At 45.1% G+C, this 20641-nt stretch overlaps 1 protein-coding gene across 2 annotated transcripts in view; it reads right to left on the bottom strand.

Moving 5' to 3' along the window:
* Positions 1 to 20641, bottom strand: part of IQCK (IQ motif containing K) — a gene marked incomplete at its 5' end in the record, with an annotated part of 116602 nt that overhangs the window by 19859 nt on the left and 76102 nt on the right. For both annotated transcript variants that reach the window (XM_079120905.1, XM_079120906.1), the window contains one exon: positions 11508 to 11619. In XM_079120905.1, coding sequence (XP_078977031.1) covers positions 11508 to 11619 — 112 coding nt within the window. The remainder of the gene's footprint in view (positions 1 to 11507; positions 11620 to 20641) is intronic.

Here is a 20641-nt window from a genome sequence, read left to right as displayed (position 1 = left end):
ACCATGGGGACAACAGCAGTAGGTCTTTCTGGGTCTGGAGCTGCCCAGCAGGAGGCCCCTTCCTGGAAGGGAAAAGGTTCCTCAGCCAGCACTCCTGAGAAACTCTCTTGTTGTTGTAGACATTTCCTGATCCATCCCTTCCATTTGCCAAAGCAGAAGGCAAGGCCCACCTAGTTAGCAAATTGCAGAGTTGGGCCAGGAACTCAGATCCCCTAAATTTTTATTCAAATGAGATTGCATTGGTGAGAAAAGTCATGCGAAGGAAGATTTTGAATCCAAAGTTATTACTGGGATCCTGTAGTTAATCCACAGTATTAGGGTTTTGCTGAAGTGGTTATGACATGTTCTCTACTAAGAATAAACCCACATAATCACCTTCTCTGGTCTCTGACCTGACCCAGCCTTGAGAACCACTACTATAGGTCAATTACCTGGAATAAAATCTTCCTTTTTGCTGACATCTTGAAAATGATATTAAAACCAAACACCAATTACTGACCATTCACTTTGTGCTGGCTCCCTGCTTATGCCACACCTGGCTGTCTTACCATGGGAGCCCTTTGGGACAGGTCCTGCTTGTCCCCAGGTAACAGAGGAGAAACGGTCTACAGAGTAGGAAGAACTTGCCTGTGGCCTGTCTGGTGGTAAGAGGCAGGAGCCAGGTTCTGTCAGCTCCCAAAGCCAGTGTGCTTAATCGTGACTCTTAATCGTATGTTGAACAATTTGCCTAACGATAATAATAGTTTCCTTTTGTTGATCACTTATGAGCCAGATGTATTCCAGTTAATTTAATCCTCATATAAACCTGCCCAGGGCCGGGATGTGGCTCTGTGGAAGAGAGCTTGCCTAACACCAGGGAGATTCTGGGTTCAACCCCCAGGACTGACCACCAACAAACAAAAGCCCACAGTGCGGTCGCTGATGTTACTGTTGCCACTTCTTGCTACACAGTCACAGAAAGATGCAGCCACCTGCTCAAGGTTGCCTAGATGATTAATAGTGAACTTACTCCCGCCTGGTCATGACCCTTCCAGAGCCTCCTAGATTTATCTCAATCTTACCATAACCTTCTGCATCTGCATAATTACAAAAAATAATACCAAATAAACAGATGGCAGAATGAATCTAATGAGGTTGGCAGTGCTCATTTGCATAAACTTACATTTAGGATCTTGAACTTTGGGAGCAAACCATTAAGAGATGAAATCATCTTTTATTTACTTTTTTTTTTTTAATATTTTTAGTTGTAGGTGGACACATGCCTTTATTTTATGTATTTAATTTGATGTGGTGCTGAGAATTGAACCTAGTGCCTCACACATGCTGGGGCTATTACCACAGAGCCGCAACCCCAGCCCCAATTTTTTTATTTAGGAGATGTTGCCCAGGCTGTCCTTGAACTCCTGGACTCAAGGGATCCTCCTGTCTCCCACTCCTGAGTAGCTGGGACTACAGATGGGTGCTATTGTGTCCTGCTTCTGTTACTTTTTAACCTCATCAGAACAGTCTAGACCTGCAAGCATTTCAATAGCAGGCCTGTTCTAGCTGTGCAGAACTTTTGCCAATTTTAAATGAAAAGATATGTGTGAAAGTTGATGTCATCCAAACACCCCCACGCGCTGGGTGAGTCTTAAAAATAGACGTGATGGAAGTAGTACCAAGTCATGAACTCACCAGCTACATCCTGATCAAATGTGTAATTCTTTCATGGGTTAAAATGGAGAAGGAACTAAGGTTTGAGAAGACAAGAAAGAAAAAGATTTAAATGAAAATGAGAGCTCTATAGATCTATTTCTTCTTAAAGAGGGATGTTGTTATCAAAAAAATGACCTCATTTAGAATCATGACAAGGCATAATAATTTTTATTTTACAAGTAGGGAAGATGAAACACAAGGATTACATCACCCATCAAAAGTCCCACAGTGTGTTGGTGGCATTACGTACAAATTAAGGCAACATTTTTGGATGATAATTTGGTGATTGCTGTCTAAATTTAATATATGCATGTCCTTTGACCTCGCAATTCCACTTCTATGAGCTTTTCCCACAGAAATACTTCTATAAGTAACAAGAACATGTCTACAAAAGTGCTTTTGGAGCAATGTTCTTAATACAAGCCAAATACCCATGTGTAGGGATTGTTAAAGTGTGGTACAGACCTGTCATTCTTAAGGAGCCACTAAAAATAATGAGATAGACCCACATGCATTGGTGTGAAAAGATGTCAATGATATGTTGCCAAGTGAAGAAAAGGCAAGTTGAAGTACAATAACTATAATATGTAGAGATATGTATGCATATAAATATCACATGCTGATCGGCAGATGAAACTGCAGACCCACACACTTGACAGTGACTGTCTCAGGAGAACAAGTCACTGAACACTGGACCTTCCCTGCGCCTGAGAGCGTCTGCTCATACTCACAAAGGGCCTCAGCCAATACCAGAACTACCTCCTGAGCCACAGGCTGGAACGTTCCCTGTGCCGGGTCCCCGGTGGGTGGCAAAGCCCTTCTCCGCTCCTCATCTGTAGACGGGCGGGGGATTTGAATGGAGGCAGACAGGAATGCCCTCCCCTTGTTCACTTGACCTTGCCTTCCTGCTCTAACGAAAACGTCTCCCCAGACTATCAGGTATAGATCCTGCAGCCTTCAGGTGGGGGACTCAGCCTCGCCTTCCCGGGGAACCTCCCCTAGACCTGCGGCCCACAGTCATTTCAGTGTCCATGTGGGGCATGCCAGAAGCTGCAGCTGTCCAGCTGGGGGCCGGCAGGTCTCCTGATGGGAGGCTCTGCCCTGGACACTTGGGTTCCTGGGTGGCCAAGGCTCCTTGGCATCAGGCAGATCTGGGTTCAAATCCCTGGTCTCTGGGCCTGTGGGCTGTGACCCTATGCAAGTCCTGAATCCTCGCAACCCATTTCCACACCTGTGTTCGAAGGTGACGTCTCTGAGAGAGCAGCTGTGAGCATCGCACTGAAACATGAAGTGCTTAGCACAGTGCCCGGCAGGCGCGTGCTCAATCAGTCATGGTCACTTCTTAGCTGCGGGCGTTCTTCTCTGCCCTCAGAGATGCACCCAGGACAGCTCAGGAAGGAAAGAACAAAGTCCCGACGGTATCCTCAAGCTGAGCAGGTGGGGTAGCCAAGGTGAGGTGTTTATTTCTTTTTATATTTTTGTGGTGCTAGGGTGGAACCCAGGGCCTCACGCAGGCTAGGCAAGCGCTCTACCACTGAGCTGCAACCCAGCCCAAGATCATCCCTTAATCCATAGGCAAATCCTAATAGTGAGGACTGGCCATACAATCTAAGTTTAAAATGGGGGAAACAACCTCTACCTTCTATCCCTTGCTTGGGCTTCCACCTCTTACCTCTGCATGGAAAACACTGAAGGATGGAGTCCATGGTGCTACGCCCTGTCCTCTTTACGGCCGAAAAAACGGGTTTCAGTTCCAGGAAGCGGTGTGCTTCCAGGAAACTCTTTTTTTTTTTTTTTTTTTTTTTTTTTTTGGGAGTTGTAGATGGGCAGCATGCCTTTATTTTATTCATTTTTATTTATATGTGGTGCTGAGAATCGAACCCAGTGCCTCACCCATGCTAGGCAAGTGCTCTACCACTGAGCCACGACCCCAGCCCTCCAGGAAACTCTTTAATCTTGAGGACACGCTATACCATGAATGCTTCTGTTTCCTTTATTGTTGTGGCTTCTAGGAAACCCAGGGCCACATTTCTGTTTATTGTAGGAACATTTTTGACGCCATTATTCGCATTGCATAACGTGTTAGGGATGGGCCCAGTATTTCCTCAACCACGGGCTTGTTCTTTTTTCTTATGGACACTGAATTATGTAACAGGTTGTATTTCCTCTTTGTCTTGTTTCTACAAAACCACCACATTGGCCAAAGGGTACAAACTTTCAGTCCTAAGAGGAATTAATTCTGTGAATCTAACACAGAACATAACAACTATAGTTAATACTGGATCATTTACTTGAAATTTGATAAGACAGCAGATTGTAAGTGTTCTCACTGTCCCCCCCACTCAAATGATGTGTTAATTAATTTGGTTGTGGTAGTCATTACACAATGTATGCATGTTAACTCAGTCATCGCATTTTACACTTAGAACATACACCAATATATACAATTTTTGTCAGTTAAATATTTTAAAACTTAAAAAATCTCAAGCAAGGCTTTGAAGTAAGTATTTTACTAACTACAGTTAGTAGCTTTACTTCTTCCTTAATATTAATTTTTCCTTTACTCAATTGCTGTATTTACCTAAAAATATTATATTTTATGCGTTTCTATAACTATTACAAACCTCTGAAGTAGGAAATAAACAATTAAGGAAACAAAAAGTAAAAAATCAATTTCCTTTGACAGGTTACGCCTCCCCACTCTCTGCCAACTTTTCCTTAAAAAAAAAAAAAATCAAGTGATAAAGTAATTAAGAGATTATTTGTAACTAGGTGCAGTGGTGCATGCCTGTAATCCCAGTGAACTGAGAGACTGAGGCAAGAGGACCCTAAGTCCAAGGTCAACCTTGGCAATTTAGTGAGACCTTTTCTCAAAAATAAAAAATAGAAAGGGCTTGGAACATAGCTCAGTGATAGAGCACTCCTGGGTTCAATCCCCAGTACCGAGAAATAAAGAATGAAAAAGATTATTTATACACATATAAAAATACATGTACATTATGAGAAATTTATCTGATGGGGGAGTGTGTGTAACATAATCAGATGTGACAGGGAAAATTTTTGTGGTTTCTTTCTCCCTGCTCAAAATTAGATTCCCAAATAAAATGCGGATATTTAATTACAAAGCACATTTAAAAACACTTACTGACTATATGAAGCTAAAATATGCTATTCATCAAGACAGGATTTTTTATTACATTTCAAAAATGACTTAGGCATCTTCTGAGTTGCACTGGCTGACATTCTTAACACACACATTTAAAAATAATCCCACATCTGTCCCAATGCATAGAGACTGGAGGATAATTTCACACCATTTCTGTCCGAGAAGAGAACACTGTTTGGGATGGTGGCCTGTGACTCAGAGTAACACGAGACGGGTTATATATGACCATGAATCTACCCGACAGCTGACACTGCTCTCCCTGAGACCCCCTGTCTGCACCGAGGTGCTCCAAGAAATGATCTTGGCAAAAGTCATTCATACTGTAAATACCAGAGGACAAGATGGATCATAAAATGATGTGTGTTTGCTGGATTTGTACAAAGATGAAGCTCTTTCATTTTTTTTGAATAGAATCAAATTTCGTCTGCAATTGTCCCACTGTGTTTTACTGCAAGTCTGAAGAAGAGCTGGCCTGTGCTTCACATCATTTTCAAACTGCAGCCCTTGTGGTCTTTGGGTGTCATTGTGATGTTATGTCACCTTGGCTAGGGACATATTTTTTGCCGTACTGGGGATGGACCCAGGGCCTTATGTTTGCAAGGCAAGTGCTCTCCCTCTAGGCTACGTCCCCAACCCTGGGGACACAGATTTTCTAACCCTCCACCCTACCCAGATTCATGAGGCTGAAAATGGGAAGTCACTCAAGTGCGAGAGCATCACAACATGATTCCACTTGGTGATAACGTGAAGGGAAGTAAAGGTTCTCCGGCATCTGGTGAGCAGCAGGTTGCACCCTGCTCCTTGTGCCAGCCCCTCCCGAGAGGCCTCAGTCAACCCAAACACAAGCAAAAAAGAATCCTGGCGCACAGATGATAAATCAGACACGCCATGTGTTTTGCTCAAGAAGATTCTGGAAAGTTCGGGTCTGATGATAGAATCCAAAAGAGTGGCTTGTGGGGCTGGCGTGGGGCTGAGGGGTAGAGCGCTTGACTAGCATGAATGAGGTTCCAGGGTGGCTCCCCAGCACCACAAAAAATAAACCAAAGAGAACGGCCTGTCTCTGCGTTTCTACTCAGAGTTGTTAGAACGTGGGACAAAGTAAAGACCTGGGTTAGCCCCATGCCTACTGCTGTGTGACTTTGAGAAAGTTCTCAACCCTTCTGGGCCTCTATTTATTTCTCTCCCTCTCCCTCTCTTTCTCTCTCTTTCCTCCTCCCAGTCCTGGGGATGGAACCCAGGGGCGCTTTACCACTGAGGTACATTCCCAGCACATCCTGCCCCACACACCACACACTTACTTAAACAGACAGGGTCTTTGCTAAGTTGCCAGGGCTCAACTTAAACTTGCGATCCTCCTGCTGAACTTCTGTTTCTTCCTTTGTAAAATGAAGCCCAAATCTTCATACCCCAAATATGTCTGTACAGACGATCTGCTGGGGACCAGGCTCAGAGTGAGGAATTAGACAGACTCAAATGGAGCCGCATGGAGCTCCGCGAGGAAACCAACACAAAACTGTGGAACACCAGGTATTTTAATTGTGACAATACCTAACACTGATGGGAACGATGTACCAGGGCCAAAGATGATCCTTGGAATCCTGTAACAACTGACCGAGGCAGGTGCTATTATTAGCGCCATTTTGTATGTGGAAGAAGAATGCGCAGTGAGGTTACCTAGGTCAGGGTCGCAGGGAAAGAAGTGGTGGTTTGGATTTCAAGGGCAACTTCAAAATCCTACCCTTCACCCACTAATGGTGTACTTTTATTTTTCAGTCCTGGGGATGGAACCCGGGGCCTCACATGCCTGAGCTCCACCTCCAGACCCCATTTCCTCTCAAGTGATCACAGGCGTGGAGAGACCTTTCCACACACAGAAGGGTGGGAGCCCACCACTTCCACACTGGGGCTTTTGCTGAAGACCCTGACTGTTCCTGGAGCCCTTGGAAGGCCACTGGAAGGCCACAGGGCGGCCAACATCGGGTGGCCGGGAGGGACGGACGCTTCCACTCTGCCCTCCCGCTGGCAAGTAACGCTGTTCCATCTGCTCCGCTCTCTTGCTCCACGGCAAGCCAAATCATCCCACAGCAAATCAGCTCCAAAGAATACGGAAAAATAGCAATAAATAGACACTCTGCACTTCCCTTGACCTTTACACTGATTACAGCCCTGATTGTCTTCCAGACTTGGCGTCGTGCACGGGAGAGGGGCCGGGCTGAGCCAGCAGCCAGCGGCTGCTTTGAGGGATCCCCAGCGGATGTGCTCCTACTCCGCGCAGCCGCCCTCGGGGTGTTGACTCCGGCCAGCCGCATGGCTCCATGCGTTAACCTCTTTCAAGTTCACTTTGTGCCCGGTGCTATTCTAGGGGGTGAGACAGGCACACCTGATCTTTTTCCTCATGGAGCCTGCATGCTTGTGGGGAAGACACAAAGCTGCCAGATAAACAAAGAACAGATGCACAATCAAGCATCAGCCCGACTTGTTGCTCGGAGCTGAGAACTGGACGCTGGATCCTCCCCTACCCCCATATGGGGATCAAACCAGGGGCTCTCTACCGCTGAGCAACGTCTTCAGCCTTTTGGGGAGGGTATGGGGATTGAACCCAGGGGCACTCGGTCACTGAGTCACCCAGCCACCCAGTCACCCAGCCCCATTTTGCACTTTATTTAGAAACAGGGTCTCACTGAGTTGCTAAGCACCTCGCTTTTGCTGAGGCTGGCTTTGAACTTGTGATCCTCCAGCCTCAGTCTCCTGAGCCGCTGGGATGACAGGCATGAGCCACTGCGTCCAGCTTCAGCACTCTTAATTTTATTTTATTTTATATTTTTGAGACAAGGTCTTCCTAAGTTTCCCAGACTGACTTTGAACTTTCAATCCTCCTGCCTCAGCCTCCCGTGTGTACACCAACCTTCTTGCCTTAGGATTCTATGTTTTAAAGAGAGTACAAAATAATTGGGGATCTTATACCTCCTTAGGGTCTGCACCCTGGCTGACTGTCAGCACCTGGGAAGATTAACACCATCATGATGCCGCCCACCCAAAGCCATGATGCAGGAGGTTGTAGCATCGGAATTTTTTTTCCACTTAAAAACTTGAAATAATTGTGAATTTACAGAAAAGTTGTAATAATTGTACAAAGAACTCCCAGATAAGCCATTTTTTTTTTTTGTATTTCACTATATTGACATTGGCATTTTCTGTGGGCATATGCACGTGGGTTACATGTTATGTTTCTGAATTACTTAAGACCAATCTGCATATCATGTCCCATGACCTCTAAAACCTTCAGCATGTATCTTAAGCAAGAGCTGAGGGCTGGGGATGTGGCCCAGTGGTAGAGCGCTTGCCTCGCAGCTGCAAGGCCCTGGGTTTAATCCTCAGCACTGCAAGAAAACAAATAAATAAAATAAGGTAATTTCTTATCTTATGTGAGTTCATGGACCAAAATCAGGGAATTTCGTACTGTTATTTATTAACTAATATAAAGCCTGAATTTAAGGTTCAATGTCCTGTATAGAAGTGCCACATTCACCCGCCATGTCTCTTTGGTCTCCTCTCAACTTTGTCTTTCTTGATGGGGGCATTTTTTGAAGAATCAGTTATTTTATAACATGTCCTTCAGTTTGTGTCTGTTTCCTCATTATTTCACTCAAGTTATGGATTCTGGACAGGAATAGTGCATAAGAGACATATCATCTGCACATCATATCAGGAGACACACGAGACTGGTTTGTCCCATTACCTGTGATGCTGATTTTGAGCAGGTGGCCACGCTGAGGGGCAGCTCATAGCTGTCTTTCCTATGCCATACCAAAGAGGTCTGGCTCTTGGGTAAGGACACCCCAAGAGAAAAAGGCTGGAGTAGATGGGGGTCAGGTAGTGGCAGAAGGGGTAGAGTCAGGGCCAGGTCCTCACGGGGGGGTTCTGCAGCCTGTTGTTTCCTGAGGAAGAACCCAAATGAAACACACGACATCGGAGAGCCAGCAGGGCCTGCCTGTCCACAGGTCATGGGTGGCCAAGTGGTCTTGGCAAAGCAGCGGCAGTCAAGAGATGATGGCGACAGAAAGCGAAGACACGGATGTCCCTTCATATCTCCCTCTTTCCCACCCAAACCCACACAAGGGAAACCACTGAGAAGAGGAAGGGGCAAAGGCACAGAAGTGCAGACCGTTCCCTTCCTGAGCCCAGGCCCACTGATGCGGGGCAGGGCGGCGGGGTTGAGACTCTCCCAACGTAGACGAGACTTTGTCAAATCAGAGCATACAGGAAAGACATGGAACCCATCTAATATGCCATTAAGGGACTGGAAAGAGATTTCAGAGAGGAATTTCAAAGACCATTCTGGGGAGAAAACAAAACTTTTGTTTAGACCATACTATCTTGAGGTCTCTCAATAAACTGGTTCCTGCCCCTCCATCCTTAGTAGGGTAGCCAGGGAAGTCCTCTCTGAGGACACGTGTCCCTGTCTAAAGGACGAGAAGAAGCTGGGGAGGGTGACGTAGCAGTTTAGGAATAGGAACTGTGGAGTCCCTAGGGAAGAAGGCACTGGCATTTTTCAAGAACAAAAAAGAGACTGGGGGCTGCAAGCCACTGAGGCGGGTCTGAGACAGGATGGGCTGGGCCACGTGGGGGACCTAGCGGTCCACGCCTTGTCATCCCCTGAGCTATGTGTGACTATTTTTCCACAGGTTTTCATATTTGCAAAGTACAACATGGTTACTTAAAAAGATCCCAACACTGTACTTCCTTCCCTCTGGTCCAAATTTCCAAAAATAACTACCATTGCTTACACACCTGTTTTCATGTGTCTATCTTTTATTTCAATCAAAAAAATCATAGCTCCGAACATGTTTTTCCATTTGAAAGTATATGATGAGCCTCCTTCCACACTACTGGTTGGCTGAACCACGGAGAAGGTCAACATCATGGCCTCCTCCTGGTTGAGAACTGGAATGGTGTTCAGAGTGTATTAAATGAAAAAGATCATAGAACAGAATTCACACAGAATCTCATTTCTAATAAAATTTGAATATATATTTATTTGCATTCTTGTACTAGAAAGAGTCATAGCAGGATGAACACTAAAACATCAGCTTTAATGAGTTTTCTGGGTCTAATTCCTTTTTGGGCTACTGCTTTCTTAATTTCCCTAGTGTGAATATGTAGTGACTTAAAAGCTAATTTTTTTTTTTTTTTAATGAAGGCAAATAAGACAAAATAGTGATCCTGATAGAAAAGAAGTGTAACAGGGTTCTCCACAGAAACAGTGCCAACTGGAAATTATAGATGTATGATCTACAGATAAAGAGAGATGGGGAATTAAGGAATCTTAGCTATAAAGAAGAGAGTCACTGCAAGGCACTGGCCACAGGACTGTGGAGATCGGAGACTCGCACCATCTGCCGCCCTCGAGTTGAAGGTCTGGGAAAGCAGCAGGTGTGCTTCAAAGGTATGGCACCTGGGAGCCCATGGTATAGAGTCCTGCTCAGGTCTCAAGGCCTGAGAACCAGGAGTATCAGGCGCAGGAAAAGACCCATGTCCCGGCTCAAACAGTCCTCACCTTGGACTCTGTTCAGGTCCTCAACAGATTGAATGGCCACCATTATGGTTTAGACACAAGTGTCCTCCCAACGCTTATGCATGGGACAATGCAAGAAGACTTGGAGGTGGGATGATTGTGTTATGAGACCCTAAACCTAATCAGTGCTTTATCCCCTAATAGGGGTTAACTGGTAAGTGAAGAGAGGGTGCAGCTTGAGGAGGCAGGTCATGGGGGCGTGCCTCAGGGGTATACATTTTGTCCCTGGAGGGTGGAGTACACCACTGCATGACTGTGTTCTCATTCTCTCTCTCTCTCTCTCTCTCTCTCTCTCTCTCTCCCTCTACTTCTTGGTGGCCATGCCCTGAGCTGCTTTCCTCCACCACAACCTTCCGCCATGATGTTCTGCCTCACCTCAGTCCTGAGGAATGGAGTCAGCAGTCTATGGACTGAGACCTCTGAAACTGTGAGCCCCCAAATACACTCCTCCTCCTTAAAATTGTTCTTGTCAGGTCTTTTGGTCACAGCAGCAAAAGAGCTAACTAAAACGCCCACCCACAGTGGGAAACGGACCCTCTGCTTTGTTCAACCCACCCATTCAAATCCAAATTCCAGAAGCACCCCCACAGATGTGCCCAGAAATAATGTTTACCGGCTGTCTGAGCATCCCATGGCCCAGGCAAGTTGACACATAGGATTAGCCATCACCAAAGGGGAGAACGCAAGTATAGAGTGCTACTGAAGTTCAGGCACACAACCAACAATTTAAAAGAATTAAATTCCTTTAATTTATCAGTTTTTTAATAACAGTTGCCAGATAATGTGCTTCTAAAATAATGAGATTTTTTTTTTTTTATGTCTTAAAGCTTAAAACCCTGGAAATACAAGGTGACACCAAGGTCACCCCTAAAGGAGGAAAATGATCATGTAAATAATATCAACTCTGTCATTCCAGAGCAGAATCTTAATACGCAGCCACTTCGCCCTACACAAAGTAAGTTCTACTTAGACACACGATCCTCCTAAAGCCCCTGAGAGCTTCCTTCTTGAGCTTGGAATAGGATCAGGCCTTTTCTAAATTCACTAAGGACAATGAACCAAGCTACTGACCTTTGCGTTCCTGTTTGATCCAGAACATTTTGACTCTCTGGCGAATATGCTTGTCCTCCCTCAGTTTCTTCTGCCAGTGACGCAGTTCTTGAATCTCAGGATCACAGCGAACCTGGAAAAGCCCCGGAAAGCTTGAGTCCCCTTTCTGCCTATGTCTATGCATTATTAGCTTATGACACTGTGTGGAAAACCCTTTAGAAATCAATCGGAGATGTTTTTCACGTATGTGTACATTCTCGCCCTGCCCCCAGCACAGGGGATTGGACCAGGGTGCTCTACCGCTGAGTGGCACCCCCAGCCCTTTTTATTTTTTTGTTTTGAGACAGGGTCTCGCTAAGTTGCCCAGGCTGGCCTGGAGCTTGCGATTCTCCTGCCTCAGCCCCGAGTTGCTGGGATTACAGGTGTGTGGCACAGTGCCTGGCTGGACGTTCTTTTGGTTTTCAAGGAATCATTGGTCTAAATGCATTGTCTGCACTCCCAGAGCCCGCGTTTATGCTCCAAATGAGGTTTTGTGACTATCTGTTATAGTAATGGTAGGCTGGGAACATTCTAGACCTATGTCATCCCATAGAAATACAGTGTAGTCAACATGTATAATTTTAAATTCCCTCATTTTTTAAAAAAGAAAATGAGCAGATGAGATTATTTTTAAGAATACATCCTATTTACTCTAAAATATTGGAAAGTTTGCCATTCATTTCAGCATGTAAACAATATAAAAATTATTTATGAGATATTTCACTTTCTGTTTTCCATGCTAAATCTTCAAGCATATGGTGCATTTTTGCACATACCTTGCATTTTTTTGGACTAGCTACATTTCAAGTGCTCCGTAGCCACATGTAGCTGGTGTCTACTGTACTGGATAGCACAGCTCTAGATTAATCACTGTAAACAGATTAACCCCAGCTCCATTCACTTCCGATCAGGTGACTGAGTGCCTGCTTCACACTAGGCCTAAGAAGGAGATGATTAATAGTAACTGTAATAACATTTACATTTGCTTTACTCTTATACTTCTTATGGCCTAGGCATTACATATTTCACAATTTTAGCCAGGCATGGTGGCAAATGCCTGTGATCCCAGTGACTTGGGAGGCTGAAGCCGGAGGATCACAAGTTCGAGGCTACTCTCAGCAACTTAGTGAGACCCTGTCTCAAAATAAAAAAATAAAAAGGGCTGAGCACATAGCTGGGTAATATAGTACCCCTGAGTTCAATCCCTACTACCAGGAAGAGAAAGTCATTTACAAATTTTAATCATTAAATGGCCCAATAAGGCAGGAATGACGATTCCATCTTATAGATGAGAGATGAGTCTAATGAGCGTGCCCAGTCCTACAGCTAGGGAGTGGAGTTGAGACCCACAGTTTGGCAGTCTGGTCTTTGAGGAAGAGGAGGCTTGCAGGACACAGGAGTAACATCCACAAGGCAGGGTAGGAAAAAGACATAAGCAAAAATGGGTAACTAAGAAGAACCAATTAAAAATATATTTATATTGGTGAGTCCAAGGGCACAGGGCTGGAATCTACCCGCCTGGAGTGGTCAGAGAGGAGGTGACTCTGAAGAGTGGCCTGGAGTTAGCCTGGAGAAGGGGTAGAGTGGAACGGTGTCAGGACAGCGGCCAGCCCGCAGAGCTGTGGAGGCGTGAGGCAGTCCTGGCTGACCAAGAAAAACTCCAAGGCCAAAAGCAGTAGAGGGTTCAGAAGAGCCATGGCCACCCAGGCCCGTCCCTGTTCCGATCATCCTTCCACCTCGCCACTTGCCGGAGATGCTCCTCACAAAGTGAACCCCGAGACCAGACGCTGGAGGCTCTGCACAGGTGGATGTGTGCCAACTTTTTAAAAGATAAGTTAAAGTAGCCAAAGAATGCTAGGGACATCCTGAGAAAGGGAACACCACACTTTCCAAAGTTGCCAAGGTAACCAGTACCCGCTCAGCTCTTTGGGTGAACTATTAAGGAGAGCCACATTGGGGGTTCCCTCACCTAACCAGCTCTGCTCGCTTAAAATGAGGTGGTAGCTTTATGTTCAGGGCAAGAGTTTTCTGTGGAACCAGGGAGGTCACGCACTAGATCGGTGTGACCCCTTCCAGGCAGTGGCCCTCTCCTGTCTTTCCAGGGCTCCCAGGTGCTCAAGAGGATGTTCTGCTGGCTCCTCTCCTCCTGAGCCGTGACCCTGACCTGCTGACCTGACAGGAACGAGGGCCTCAGCTGCTGGGAGGGAGCAAGAGGAACAGAAGCAGAAAGGGGAACCTCACGTAGTTTAGGACGTGCATTTGCCAGGCAGGAGTCATGGAGCCCAGGAGAGGGGACGCTGGGGAGCGCAGGCTTGTCTAACTGGGAGGCTGCTCCCTGGCCCTGCTGATCTCGTGATGCCACCAAGCCAGTCTCTGCTTTTACAGGTCAACCATCAGGTCAGTGACCCGGCCAGGTCACTGGGCTTCATGCGGTCACTGCAGTCCTTGAAAGGAGTCCAAGCCTAGGCTCCCCGTCCACCTTTTTAAAGTCACCCACATACCTACCTCCCCATCCCCCCAACGGCTCAACTGGGTCAGGTTTCACTAGCAGTCCCCTCACAGCCCCCAAACTACCAGAACATTCTCTCTTGTTCTACTCCTGTCAGTAAAGGTCCACCTCTTCTTCCTCTCTTGATGATTTTATTTTGGGGAGATTTATTGTCCTTGTATCCAAGAGCAACTGGCAACCCTAACAGTCCTCCTTTTTCAAATGGTGGTAAAATACATATTACACACCACGTACCACTGGGATCTCTTGAAGTGCACAGCTCTGGGGCATTCAGGGCATGCACAACGTCACATAGCCACGGCGCTCATTGTTATGGTTTGGATCTGAGGGGTCTCCCAAGAGGTCCTATGTCATTCCAGGAATGTCGGATTATGAGAACTGTGACCTACTGGGTTAGTTAGCTTCTGTGTCCCTGTGGCCAAAGTACCTGACAAGAACAACTTGGAGGAAGAAAAGTTTACTGGGGCCTCATGGTTTCAAGGTCTCAGTCCACAAATGGCTGACTCCATAGCTCTGGGCCCAATGTGAGGAGGAGCCTCACGACACAGGGCATGGCAGGGAAAAGCAGCTCCCCTCGTGGCAGGGTCAGGGAGCAGAGGGACAGAGGGAGAGGAGGGGCCCACAGAAAGCACAGACCTCCCAGGGCAACCCACCTCCTCCAGCCCACTGCGCCTGCCTCTCACGATCCGTAGAGTCCAGCCATTTCGCCTCTGACTGTTCCTGCAGAAACAAAGGAGACCTGGCAGGACGCCTCACATCCAAACCACACCTCATCAGTGGGTCAATCCGTCTGACGGATTCATAATTGAAGTGCTGCTGTACCGGGTGGTAACTGTAGGCAGACAGGGCCTGGCTGGAGGAGGTGGGGCACGGGGGCATGGCCTTGGGGGTTATATCTTGTCCATTTGGCTCCTCCTTTCGCTACCTGCTTCCTGTCACCACCAGGAGGTAAGCAGCTGTCCTCCACCACTGACCTTCCGCCATGATGCTCTGCCTCACCTTGGACCCAAAGAGATGGAGTCACCGACCAAGAACTGAAAACTCTGAAACCATGAGCTCAAAATAAACTTTGCCTCCTCGATCTGGTCATGTTTAGTATTTTGGTCACAGAGACAAAAAGCTGACACACTCATCTAGTTTCAAAATATATTCATCAGCCCAAATGGAAGCTCCATACCTGTCAAGCAGTCGCTCCTTGTCCTCCCCTCCCCACGAATCTGCCTTACTTTCCAGTCTTACGTGTTTGCTTGTTCTAGATATTTCATGTAAATGGAATCGTACACCCTTGTGTGGCTTTTGTGTCTGGATTCTTTCCTGCATACAGTGTTTTAAGGTTTACTCACTTGACAGCATGTATCAGTACTTCATTCCTAAGATTCCACTGTCCAGTTATCCCTCATCATTTTGATCCCTTTTTCTCTTCATGGACATTTGAGTCGTCGCCACCTTTTGGTTGTTGTGAACAGAGCTTCCATGAACCCTTGTGTACACATTTTTGTTTAAACATCTATTTTCCTAAAGTCATTTGACTCTCAATTGCCTAAACACTCCACAAACAAAAGCACCCGTTTCCCCATCATCAGGAAACCAGCAGCTGTTCACAGGGCCCCGCTGACCAGTTTGCTGCGATTTTCCTGTTTGGCCAGAGACCCTTCCCTCTGTTCCTGGACTTCCCTCATTTTGCACCAGGGCTGCTGTTTACCCGTGGAGAACACAGCAGCCCGGTTAGTTAATGTCTCATTGCCAGGAAAGCCTGGATCTCCAGAGAAGCCTTTTGTGAGCCCCGGGGAAAGCATGCACCCATTGAACTAGCCTAATCCTAGTCATTATACCACGATTAGGGAATCAATTTAAATGGCGGTTGTTGTCCAATCAGCAAATACCACAGAGTGCAGTGTGATGTTTAATACACAAGCAAGGTCATTACCAAACAAAGGCTTCCCTACCAGTGGCTTTCTATCTACTTTTCTAAAGGGGTGCTGGGAATTGAACCCAGGGGCACGCTATACTACTGAGCTTCATCCCCAGACCTTTTTATTTTTTGTTTTGAGACAGGGCCTTGCTAAGTTGCCGGGTCTGGCCTTGAACTTGTGATCCTCCTGGCTCTGCTTCCTGAGTAGCCAGGATTACAGGTGTGTGCCGCCGTGTCCGGCTACCTACTTTAACTTTTTAAAAGTACCATGTGGAGTCCACATACTCTTCCAAAATCTGCACGTGTAGTATGATGTACATTATTAGGCACTTGACTTTGGAGGAAGACAAAAACAAAAATTCCTTTAGGCAGATGTCAATTTTTTTAAAAAAGCCTATAAGACCATCAAATTCCTCTTATAATGACTCTGATGAAAGGCACATAGGTACCCTAATGCATTTAAAAGTCAACTCCAAATCAGACACTTTGAGAATGAATCTCAGCTCTGCAAATTACACACCAAGGAATCATGAGCATGTTACTTAAACCCTCTGGGCCTTGATTCCCTCAACCATCAAATGGAGATAACAAAAATATTTACTTAATCATGTTGGGGTAAGAACAAGTTAATACATCTAAAGTTAATACATGCTAAAAACAAAGTGTGACACACAGTAAGTTCTCAAATGTGTTAGCGATTTCTTAAATCAACTAATAAAGTAATGGGAATAAGCTGGATTCTGCTCTGAGGTTGAATCCTACAACTGCTGTTAGTTCATGAAACCCAGTGACTGCAGAGCCGGTGATTTATAAAATTGAAAGCAAGGTCTTCTTTCAAGGGCTATACAGCACAGAAAACATATGTGACCTTATAATTTTATAGCACTAGGCATTAGCCAGCTGGCCAAGAAGGATTGGGCTCTGTGGGATGACTGCAGGCTGGGAAGAGAGAGGGGTGGTGGCAAGGACTCTGAAATTAACTTGCACAGATCTCTACTTCTGAATTCCTTTTAGGGAGGTTGTTTTCCCTGCTTCTTGGCAAAACAGACAAAAACAGCAACAGCTACCCACTCTGAATGATTCCCTAGGGCTTTTTCTGATTGCCCCTGAGGAAAATACTCCATCTATTACCATTGCTGGAAAGATGCTGGAGAAGTAACATAGTGGAGAGTTGCCTCAGTAATGCTCACAAGCATCCACCAGCTGCCTGGCATGAGATGCCTCTTGGACAGTTCTTACATCTCTGCTATGACCGGGCATGCTAGTCATTATACTGATGGACTTCATACCCGAGAAAAGTGGATTCCAACATAGCGGACATATGTGTTTGCAAAATCTCTTTCAAGTACCTAATAAAATACTTGGAGCTCAAAATGCATGAAATCAATTTTTTCACTGTAAGGAAGTTTCACGATTTCTTCTCAGAACTTTGGCAAAATAAAACAATGTTGTTTTTTGTTTTTGTTTTTTTTTATCCTGGCAGACATTAGTGTTTCTTATTGTCTCTGGGAACTAATTTTAAAAACCTGTGCATGTCATCTAGCTGCTGGTATTGTGTAGGTGTTACCGATATTCATCTGCAGAATGACAGTGTGCCTCTCAGAGTTGCTGGGGCTTTCAGAGAGGTTTAGAAGCACATTCTAGAGCAGCATCTTTCAAACAGTGGGTATTGGCATATTAGCGAGGAGTAAATTCAACGAGGTGGGTGTGAATGGCATTTTCAAAATCTGATTGAATAGGAAATAACTGTTATGCCTTTATCATTCAAAACCCTTCTTACCGCTGATAAAATATTTTGCCTCAAAGCTTATTTTATCTGGGACCAATAATACTAGATGACCTTTTTTAATATTTGTGCTATGTATCTTTTCCTATGTCTTTACTTCAACCATTGTGAGTCATTAAATGGTTGAGATATATATATCAACCTGAAAATCAGAGACGGAGCCAGACAGTGGTGCACACCTGGAATCCCAGGACTTAGGAAGCTGAGACAAATTTGAGGCCAGCCTGAGCAATTTAGTGAGGCCCGCAGCAACTTTGCAAGACCCTATCTCAAAATAGATAAATAAAAAGGACTGGGGGTCAGGGACGTAGCTCAGTGTTAAAGCACCCCTAGGTTCAATTCCCAGTTCTAAAAACAAAACAAAACAAAAATAGGTGGACTTATTCTACTTATATTTATTATGGTTAATCATATATTTACCTCTCTTTTTTTCGGCGCTGGGGACTGAACCCAGGGCCTTGTGCTTGCGAGGCGAGCACTCGACCAACTGAGCTATCTCCCCAGCCCCACTTTGTTTTTTATTTATCATACATTTACGTTTCCTTCTAGTGCCTTGTATTCCCTGTATGCTGCTGATTTACATTCTATTTTCTTTCTTTAATATGTTGCTATAATGTCTATAATGTAATAAATTAAAACACTTGAATCAATCCAGCCTCTTCCTACAAAGACTTCAGAAGGCTATGACTCGAATCTTCGCATTTTCGAATTTTTATGATTGTTGTCTAGTGTTTTAGTTTTCTCTTATTTACCTTCCATCGGTTCATGCCTATTTAGATCCATGGGCTTCCTCAGACACCAGTTTCTTCATCGTATTCCTTCCTTATGGGTTCAATTCCCTTCTAATTCAAGAATATCATCTAGGAGGACCTTTCAGTGAGACAAGTCTGAGAATGTCTTTACTCATAACTCTTGTCCTTGAGTAATAATTTCGTGGGTATGTAATTCTAGGCTGAATGCTGTTTTCCCTCTGGATTAGAAGAGTTTACACTGGCTGTTTTCTGGGATACCCTGATGATTAGAAGTCTATGACCAGCCTCTTGCTTTCCCTGCAAGACATCTTGAAGGTTTCTTCTTTGCTTTTGGCATTCCATGTTTGACCATGAAGCATTTTGGGGCACCTTTATCTTTATTTAGCCAATTTGGGATTCATGTTTCTTCGCCTCTAGAATATTCTTCCTCAGGATCACTGTGAATATGGTTTCTCCACTATTCATCCCGCATCTTCCTGTGAGGTTCCTATTGGACTCATGTTGGACCTCTCCTCTGGCCTTGTCTTTTAACTCTTATCCACCATTCACATCTCTTTCGCTTTATTCTCTCTCCCAGATCTGTCTGCCAGTTTCCTAAATCCTCCTTCAGCTGTGTCTACCTGTTGGTTTCCCCAGACCCAAAATACAGTCCATGGCTAAGCCTCTGCTTGGGAACTTGTTAGACTGATCTATGCATGGACTCCACCAAACCCCATTAAATCAGCACTTACCACAGAGTAGATCCAGGAATCTGTTTTAACAAATTCTCCAGGTGACTCTGATGCTTGCACACAAGCTTGAGAAGCTCTGCTTTAGCAGATTTACTGGTTATTTCCATTTCTGAAGGTTGCACTTAGTTCTTTTTTGAATCTGAATCCGCCCCCCTTCTTCCTTACTGCCTTGTTCTTTAGGCAAGGTTTACAGCTTTTTTTTTTTTTTTTTTTAAGTAAATCTCTATAATCATCTTAAATATACTTATTTCACAGATTCAAATTGCTACCCTTCGGGGCCTGAACTTTCTAGTTGGTTGTATTTGCTGACTCCCCTCTTCCTTGTTGGTTTATTTTTTAAATTATGAGCTTGTAACTTTTGAGGGTCTTAGTTCCAACTCCATGTTCGTATGGGTTCAAAGTCTTGCTCTTATCTGGGGGTCGGCAAACATTTTGTAAAGTTTCAGATAGTAAATAAATATTTTTGGCTTTGTGGGGCCAAATGGTCTATCAAATGAACTCCATTCTGCCATTATAACATAAAATCAGCCATGGACAACATGTTAAAACATGGGCAAGGCTGTGCTCCAATAAAGCTTTATTTATAAAAATGGGCAGTGGGCTGGATTTGGTCCAGTGGCTATAATTTACCAACCTGGCCTTATCCTTGAGTGGACGTTGGAGCCACGGCCCCCGGCTTCCCTACTGCCTCTCCCTTCTCTACATGCATTACATAAATGTCATTAATTTAAGACTGTTTCCTAAGCTTACCTGATGACACAGAGGTCACTTAGGGCACTGTTAAGAACAGAATCCCAGGCCCTTGGCCTGTGGGTTCTGATTCAGTACCTGTGAGGCAGACCCAAGACTTGAGCATGTTCACCAAGAACCCCAGGTGATTCCAATGATCTGAAAAGTTAGTCCTGCTCTCCTGGAACAGAATGCTGAGAATGAACCTGGTGTCACAAGACTTGCTACTAACAGCTGCACAGCTTTCGGTTCTTCCATGAATGCCACGGTGCTCACTGCAAAGCCTACCACGTGAGCCAAGAAGGACGCTGGGGCTACTCTGTGCAGTCAGGAAGACATGACTGTGACTCAGACGGCAGCTGCTCTCTGGTGGGGTCAGCTTTGCAGTGCTGGACCAAAAAAGCCCTTCTCCCAGGAAGCCGCACCTATTTTGTTCTAAAGTCCCTTTAATAATAAGGCCCTATCACAGTACGTACTCAGGAGAAGCGGAATTTCCCCGACAGCCCAGTGATGATAGTTCAGATAAAGGTCATCCAACTCTTCCTGGTACTTGTTTGCCCAAATAATCAGAGAATGAATAAGCTGCTAAGGCATTTAAGATATTTGATGCACTTTCCTATGATTTATCAAATTAAATTGTAAAAAGTTTGCTATGCCAAACACCATGGTTTTGCACAATGCTTTGCTCTCTTCCTTA

Source organism: Sciurus vulgaris, assembly GCF_902686455.1.
Source record: "Sciurus vulgaris genome assembly, chromosome: 18".
Lineage (NCBI taxonomy): Eukaryota > Metazoa > Chordata > Mammalia > Rodentia > Sciuridae > Sciurus > Sciurus vulgaris.
This window is presented reverse-complemented; position numbering and strand designations above follow the sequence as displayed.